General features: G+C 59.9%; 1 protein-coding gene across 1 annotated transcript in view; it reads right to left on the reverse strand.

Annotated features, from left to right (window-relative positions):
- PIGT (phosphatidylinositol glycan anchor biosynthesis, class T) overlaps positions 1-3,454 on the reverse strand; it is an 8,785-nt gene extending 5,331 nt beyond the window's left edge. The window contains exons 1-3 of the mRNA XM_009883692.1: positions 3,304-3,454; positions 2,691-2,834; positions 2,413-2,476 (exon numbers count right to left, since the gene is read on the reverse strand). Coding sequence (XP_009881994.1) covers positions 2,413-2,476; positions 2,691-2,834; positions 3,304-3,454 — 359 coding nt within the window. The remainder of the gene's footprint in view (positions 1-2,412; positions 2,477-2,690; positions 2,835-3,303) is intronic.
- Between the last annotated feature and the right edge of the window lie 4,761 nt (positions 3,455-8,215).

Here is an 8,215-nt window from a genome sequence, read left to right on the forward strand (position 1 = left end):
CCATGGCCAGCCGTTTCCGGTGTCGCCATGGAGACGCGAAGACGCGGCCTGGCCTCGCCTCCTCCCTCACGGCCTGGGCCCGGAGGGTTTTCCTCCCACATGGGCTCGGGGGGGCCGAGGAGCGGCTGCAAGGAGCAAGCCTGGAGCCGGCCCCGGGGACTGGGGAAGTGCTTGCCTGCCTGGCTGTGTCTGCGCCTGCCCCCGGCCGAGGGAGAGCCCCCAGCAGCGGTGCGCTCCAGCCGAGGAGTAAGGGCGTCCATTTTGTGGGGTGCTCCCTGAGGGCTCCCTCCCCCGGCTTTTAAAACTGGGGAAGGTCTTGTGCAGCCCGAGCTTGAGTGGTTCTCTGCAAGGCTTTGCTGTGTGCGAGGACTCTGCAAGGACTGTGCTTGTCCCTGGCATAACTTCCTCTTCTTGGTTCTTCCTGCTGTGATCTGCTCTCCCTCTCTCCTTCATGTCTCCTTTCTGGAGGGCAGTGTCTATCTCCAGGCACAAAGCCGTCCGGAAGCACCCTGCTTCCACCAGCTGCCAGCCCCAGCCAGCCTGCGGCCACCCCAGGAGGAAGCAAACTGCAGCCACAGCCAGGCAGGGCTGGGGGTGTCAGTCCAATGGAGCTCACAACGCCTCCCGCTCTGGCCGGACATTCCAGCCGGTCTCAGGAAGGGTTGGCTGCGCAGGAGGGAGTGCAGTAAGGTCTGTACACCACCTGGGAAGCAGCTGGGATGAGGAGCATTCCCTGGCTCCTCTCGCTTGTCTCCCAGGCTCCTTTCCTCATTGGGGTGATCACAGTTGTGCTGACACAGCCCTGGCAGGGACAGCACTTTCCTGGCCTGCAGCCACTGATAGCAGCAGTGGACCTCTTGACGGCTTTATGCCTGCTTGGAGCAAGCGTAGCCAGCTGCAAAGTGGCTTCATTTTGATGTCTCTTCCTTTGCTCCTCTAAAGCAGCCTGCAGCCAGGGCTGCTGCCATCGTGCTGTGCTGGGGGGAGCAGCGGCCACTGGTCATGTGTGCTGATGTTCTCCACTCAGCCGCTTTGCATGTGAAATCCCCCAGTGTACTCGTGGTGGGTAGTTACAGGTCACCAGCAGCCCCACTTAGGTCAGCTGTGTCTGTACTGCAGCTGCTGGCTCTCTCCCTCCTGGAGGCAGCACCCAAATTGCTCAGTACGGCGACCATCCTAACAGCAGCCCTTCTCTGCTGAGGTATGTGCTGTCTGCTCCCGCCCTGGGTGCAGGAATTATCTCTGTGCTGGAGCTGGGCTTCATTTGCTCCTGCGCGGCACCCTTAGCACACTGGCTTTACACCACTCTCCCTCCTGTGATCTCCACCTAACCCTCGCCCCCAGTGCTGTTTTCTCCCAATAACACGCACACCCGCTGCTTGTTTAGATTGGAGTGTTATTTCTCTGTGTGCCATCGTTAAATGCTTGTCTGGACAGGACCTTTGTCAGTAGGACAGGGGGAGCTGGGATCCCGAGGGATGGCTTTCTGGGAATGGTGGGGCTGTGGAATTCTGAGCATTTTTTGGGGGGGTAAAGCAGGGAGTGTTAGCAGCAAAGCCTGAAGAGTTGATTTTGGGAGCCTACAATACCCCTTTCCTTCTCCTTTGGCTACCAGGAGAACCTGCGGAGGGAGAGGAGGGGAAAACCATCTCTCCCTTCCTGCAGGGCAGCAGTCCAGGATGGGGTTTACTGAGTGCCAGCAGCTTTTCTTCCTCTGGGCTGGCAGGTCCATAGGAGGAGGCTGGGAGCAGGGCAGAGCTGGCTGCTAGCTTTTTGCCACCTGCTCTTTGGGACTGTCCTCCTGCAGGTCCTCCTCATCTGACTGCACCACGGGGGTCTCAGCCCCCTCCTCGCTGGTGTCCAGGCTATTCAGATCCGTGGAGACAGAGGACGTGGAGGAAATGCGTGACTTGCTCTCGGCTGCGTTGGGCACTTGCAGGGTGATTTCCTCTGGGCACTGGCCAGCATCTGCCCCTAGAGGAGAGAGTGGTTAAGAGAACGAAAAAGGCTCCTGGAGGTTTATTGCTCCCTAAGCTTCATGGACAGCCCCTCCAACACACGTGTCTTCTTCCTAGGCAGGCTGCTCCCCATGTGGCTGCTGTGTCTCTTGCCCACCTCACACGAAACACGGCTTGGAGCCATGCTGTGTGAGGCCGTTGGCTGCAGCAGGTAAGGAGACGTTCAGCTCGGCCTTGGTGAATCACTACAGCGTCTGTGCATGGGGAGGAAGGTGCTGGCACCCTGGGCTTTCCCTGCGGGACCCAAGCCCAGCTCCTCGGGGTCTGGCTGGGAGGTGGAGAGGTCCTGCAGCCTTCCCGCCCAGCGCAGCGAGCTCTGTGGTGCAGTGGGGACCTGGGAAATTGTGACAAGGCAGTGATTGCTCCAGAGGAGCTTCAGGACGAGAGAATTTGCCCCACGGACTCTGGAAAGTGCCTGAGCTCTCCTGTCTTCTGCAGCATAAGGTATTTACAGGGGCCTGTGCCTCTGGGCTGTGGAGGTGGATACTGACATGGACCAGCCCAGGGTGAGGTCATCCAACCTCACAGACGCCAGCACCAAGTGTTGGTCTTTGTATGGGTGTGTGGGGATCTGCACACAGGGTGGCCATGGTTGAGGAACAAGCCAGTGTGGGCACTGGGGGCAGGAAGGGCTCCCAGCTTGGCCCGTAACAGGCTGGGGACTGCACGTACCTGGCAGGGGCCCAGGAATGCTGCTCTCCTCTGTCCCACAGCCCAGAAACACGTCCACGGTGTCCTGGTCTGACAAGTCGATCATGTCCATCTGCTCCAGCATGTCCACGTTCACTTCCATGGAGGAAATGCTGCCTAAGGGGGCTGCAGAGACAGAGGCCAGTGAAAAGGTGAGTGCTAGTGCCAGGCGAAGGGCACTGTGAGCCCTGGGCAGGCAGGACCCCGAGGAGGGAGGACAGCCTTGCCGTGGGGAACCGAATTCTACTTGCTGGTAAGAGGACCCCAGGAAAATCATGTTCCTTAAAACACCCCTCTGGAAGCCCCTGCTGTCTCTCTGCAGTCCTTGTCCCTGCCCCAAACTGCTGTCTGGAGGAGCCTGTCTAAAGCCAGTGACTGCACAGGGCGCCAGCCTGTGTACCCATGTGCAGTGACTTCAGTCAAGTGGTGTGAGTAATCCACAGCACACCCACATGCAGTGTGTGTGGTCCTGTCTCAGTGCAGGACGTGCGTGTCCCTAGCTGCCTTTAGATTGGGGTGTCCCACCGATCTCTAACGCCTGTGTCATTGTTCCCTGAAACACCCCCAGCCCTGTGTCAGCGCCCGCAGCACTTACGTCTCCGATGCTCTATCTGCAGGTGAGACATAGGGAAGAAATAATCCACATCATGCTGGAAAACCTCCTCAAAGAACTTCTGCCGATCCCGTAGTTTCAGCTGCTGCTGCTGCATCTGCTCTGCATCCAGGCTCCGCTGTGCCTGCTCCATGTCGGCTGGGGAGAAAAGTGAGGAGGGTTGGACCAGGCAGGGCTGTCCGAGCCCTTCTGCCCATCCCAGCTCACGCGGTATGGCCATGCTGGAGGGTTGGTGATTCCCTTCTGCTCTGCTTTACCAGCGCACATTGATTTAGTCACCGTGAATAGATGTTACATGCCAGAACGGCAGCGTCACCAGCACTTGCTGTGCTGGAGCCTCAGATCTCGATTCTGAGATGCAGGGCAGCAAGGAGCGGGGAGCTCATATGCTGCGTTCACGACTGCTGAAGTGAATTATCGAGAGGGGAAAGGGTGTTGTTATGAGATCAGCCATGGTTTGCACACGTTCAAGTTTCAGTTTCCTTGCTACAAAACAGAAGGCTGTCTGTGAACACTAACAAGCAGGAGAATCTCCCAGGGACAAAAACTGGCGTTAGTGCTCCAGGCTTTCTGGGCTGAGGGATGCATAAGGAATAAAAGGCATCAGCAACGCTGTCACCCCTGCACACGCACACCCCCGCCACCACCGTCACTATAAATACAGCCGCACCCACGCTCGCAGGCTCCTCCATTCACATCCTCTGCTTGCACAGCCAGCTTGGCTTCTGCCTGCACAAACATTTTCATTCCTGTAATTCCTCCTGCAGTTCAGCGCCGGTGCCTGTGTCCCTGGCTCGCACGGGAGGGAGTGATGGGAGCCCTCGGGTTGTTGCTGAAGGAGCTTGTTGCTGCATCCCTGGGCCTGGTACCTCCCTTTCAAGTTGGGTACCCACAACTGCAGGGACTTAAATGGCACAGAGGGGCCGTGGCTGATGGCCCTGGCTGTTCCCAGGCTGGTGTTTGACCTCAGCCATTCCAGATTTCCTCTCTGCTGCTCTTGGCCCATACGGCACAAGGAAAATGTGATCACTGGAGCAGGCAGTGCAGTAACCAAGGAAACCAAACAAACATCCTCTGCTCTGCCTGAGCATGGCCCAAACCCTCCACTCCTCCAGGCTGGGAAGGAGGGAAGGGAGTGAGCAGCATCCCCACCCTGTCTGGCAGAAGTGGGGGTGAGGACAGGAGGGGGGCTGGCTGTCAGCAATATGTAGCAGCATAGGACTCAAACAGGAGAGAGGTGATGGGCCTGGTGCGATGTCCTGGAGATCATTGTCACATCTTCCCGAGAACCCTTCCAGGGCTCTTCTGCACCCCGTTTCTGGAGCATCCTTCAGCTAAACTCCATCGTCTGCAGGCGCCTGCCCTGGGAGGCCAGGTTGTGCCTGCAGCACAGCGCGGGGATGCACTGTGACTCAGGGCCAGTCACCATGCCCGTTCTGGAAGAGGCTCTGGTCCTCTTCTGGCTGCTCAGCGTCTTCCTGCGATGCCCGGGGCGGTGATCCTGGCTACCTGAAGGGGCCTTTGCCTTGGTATGTCTGACCTAAGTATAGGTTGCCTGCTGTGGCATAGAGGCTTGGCGTGCTGTGCAGTGCCCAGGCTAACAGTTGCGTTGGTGGGCGCACCATGCCGGTGAAGCTTTTCTGGCGAGGCTGACCAGCGGCTGCAGCCCAGTGCCACTGGGGTAAGTCAAAACCCTCCTGCCTCCCCTGTGCTATCTGCAGAAGAGAATGGAGGCAGGGACAAGGAGGGGGTGACGGGGACACTGATTATGGAGCTGCCTCCCTTCAGCAGCTGGAGCCAGCCTCGTCCTGTCTGTCCCAGGCGGAGCTCTGCCCCACAGCCCAGCTCTGCCAAATCCATGGTGAACCACTGTGGTTCATCACACCGAGGAGAGCCGCTGGGCTCAGGGCAGAGGCTGCGCTGGCTCCCAGATTCAGGGCGACAGACCGGCTCTCTGTGCAGCATCTTGCCAAGGGGACCCCAGTGTGGAGGTAAGGAGGAGGGAGGGTCTCTAAATCCTTATGCAGCACAAACACAAAATAAGCCAAAATGCTAGCAGGCGCTGCCCCAAGTGCCGTGAGAGTGGCTGATCTGTGCCATTAATGTTCTCACTGCCCATCTCTCCCCGGCACGTGACCGATACTCGAGGTAAGGGTGCTTGGGAGAGTCAGGATGGGTACTGGTGGCAGCATTCCTGTGGGCGCCAGGATTTCTCTTGCGGGAGAAATTAGCAGGACCTGTTTATGAACTTGTTTTTGAGCTCTCGCTGGGGAGTCAGGCACGAGCACTGAGATCCCATTATGTAAGGAACACCGGCAGCGGGAGACGGCAGCTGGGCTGCGCTCAGCCCTGCCTGACCCGTGACCGTGGTGAGAGTCGGGGACGGAGCCTTCCCCCTCCCGGGGCTCTTCCGGGCCTGGGGGGAGCGAACAGCCCTGCTAGTGTAGCTGCCTCTCAGCAACCCTCGCCGGGCAAATAAAGGAGAGCGGCGTTCCCTGCCGCGACCCTTCCCCACGTGATGGCCGGTCACACTCCCCGGCTGTCAGTCGTGGGGATTGTCTCATCCGGCTGGCATGTTCCCACTGCTGGACACGTTCGCACACACAATGCGGCCCCTGTGCACCGTGGGGGATCTGTCGGTACCTGCTGGTGGCCTGGCTTTTATTACTATTGTCATGGTTATTACTACAGCCTGCTCAGCCAAGGGGCTGGAGGCTTATCAGCATTCAGAGCCAGGCTCTTCCCCGCTGGCTGACCAGCGCGGCTGAGATGGCACCGTGCGCCCCGCTGCCTTCAAATCCTTCCGGCTCTCACGGCTTATTAGCCAGCGCAGCTCGGAGAGGAACCGGGGCCAAACACTGGTGCAGAGGCTGGATGGGCAGGTCTCCCCCCAGGAGGTGCAGGCAGGGATTTCCTTCTTGCCTGCTCCCAGGCAGCTGCCTGCAGGACGGGTTGCGAGCAAGGATGCCAGCCCCGCTGGTCCCTCTGCCCTGCCGGGGCATGCCGAGGAGCCAACCCTCGCATGGTGTGGGCTCATGGCCACCGCCACGGTGGGGACAGGCACGGGAGGGCTGGCTGCGAAGAAAACCGCTGCAAGCTCTCCCATCCACAGCCTCGCCGGAGCAGGCTGGGAGAGGAGCAATTCCTGGGGTGCAGTCAGCATGGGGCGAGGGCCACACAGGGCTTGAGGGTGCTGGGAACATCAGCTTAGGGTGTTCTCCAACCCAGCATCGGGCCAGGAGCAGAGCGTGGTTCAATTATCTGGCTGCATTTCTTGCTGGGAGGGGAGGGAGTGTATTTTTCATTCCTCCTTGGCCCACAACATTCCAGTACGACCCCCCCCTCTGGGCTGGTGAATAGGAGGGGTATTTTGGGGGGTGGGAGATGGGTTGTTAGTGGAGGCACAAGGCCAAGAGGGGATGGGGATGGCTTTTTCTTGAGGCCACGGCTCTGCAGTACCTTGCAGAGATTTTGAGGGATTCAAAGAAGGTCCTGAAAAATAATCTGGGCTGTGGAAAAGGACAGGGGGTGATGGGGAAGTCAGCAGAGGTTAAGTGAGGGGTTGTACCAAGCGTGGGCCAGTTCCCTGGTGAACGGAAGAGCTGGGGCGGGCTGGCCCAGCCAGCTTTTGGCCCTTCTCCCTGTGCTTTCCCAGATCCCAGTCCCCTGATGCTGCTCCTCCAGAGTGGCCCAGGGCACCCACCACTGCCCGGCTTGCCGGACTGCACCTTGCCCTCCCGGTCCCTGCGTGCAGTGCCACAAGGAGATCAGGTGGGGGAAGATGCAGCTCCTCGGCTGCCATAGTATCTTCCAGGAAGCCCTGCAGAGATCGCAAGCCTTTCCCTATCACCCTACTCCAGCAAAACTGCTGTGGGACAAGGGTAAATCCCAAGGGCTTTCAGCTCCTTCAGCCTTGGGAGAAGCAGCTGGTGTGGAGAGCTTGGAATGCCCCGGAGAATCGTGCAGGGTCAGGCCATGCAGAGACGGGATGCCTGCACACAGCGTTAATTCCCTGCACAGTCTTTTCTCGATCGGCACGTCTGACCTCGTGTTGCAGCACAGCAAAAAATAACCATAGCCCTGGTGAGAGGAAATGCACCAGGCGAGTGCGAGGGAGGCAGTGGTTTTGGCAGAGCCGCTTGCTGGGAAAAGCGGGGGGTGGAACTAAGGAGGGAGGACATGGCACCTTGTAACCCCTGTCTGTGCCGTGGTTTCATCGCCTGCACTCCTCCGAGCAATCTCCAAATCCCCTGCGTCTCAGCACTAAAAATATCCCTGCCGCCCAGAGCTCCTTCCCCAGCAGAGGCTGTGTCATAAGACCCTGCTATTTACGGGGCCCTGCTTCGACTCCAGCAGAAAGAAGCGTGAGGACGAGAAAGCCAGGAGGGCAGCGCAGTGCCCGAGGAACAGCGTGCAAGCCCTGGGGCACGGATCCATGACAGCCTGTCCCCCCGCAATCCCCCTGTCACCCCAACCGCTGCTTGCCGATGCGTGTGCTCTGCTCAGCCTCCTCTGCCCCCCCACCCCGCCGGTGCGGGGGGCTCCGCTCCTCCTGGGGGCTCCGAGGGATACCGATGCCACTCCATAACCAGCCCGTAGCCCAACAGGTCCCCAAGCTCAGCCACTTCCCAGGCAGGTGTTGTCCCGTGTGTGTCCCCCCAGCATCCCCATCCCAGGCACGGAGCTTCCCGGGCAGCCCCTGCCCGGAGCAGCCCGGGGAGCGGTGCCGGTGCATCAGGTCGGTGCAGCGGGGTCCGGGGGGCGTCCGCGGCTGAGGGCTCCGGGGGTGGAAGGAGCTGGGGGGGAGCATGGCTGCTTTGCAAGGGGCATCGGGTGGGTGTTGCGTGGGCGGGGAGATGCGGGCAGCCCGAACCCCTGCCCGCCCACCTGCCCG

Source organism: Charadrius vociferus, unplaced genomic scaffold, assembly GCF_000708025.1.
Source record: "Charadrius vociferus isolate BGI_N301 unplaced genomic scaffold, ASM70802v2 scaffold320, whole genome shotgun sequence".
NCBI lineage: Eukaryota > Metazoa > Chordata > Aves > Charadriiformes > Charadriidae > Charadrius > Charadrius vociferus.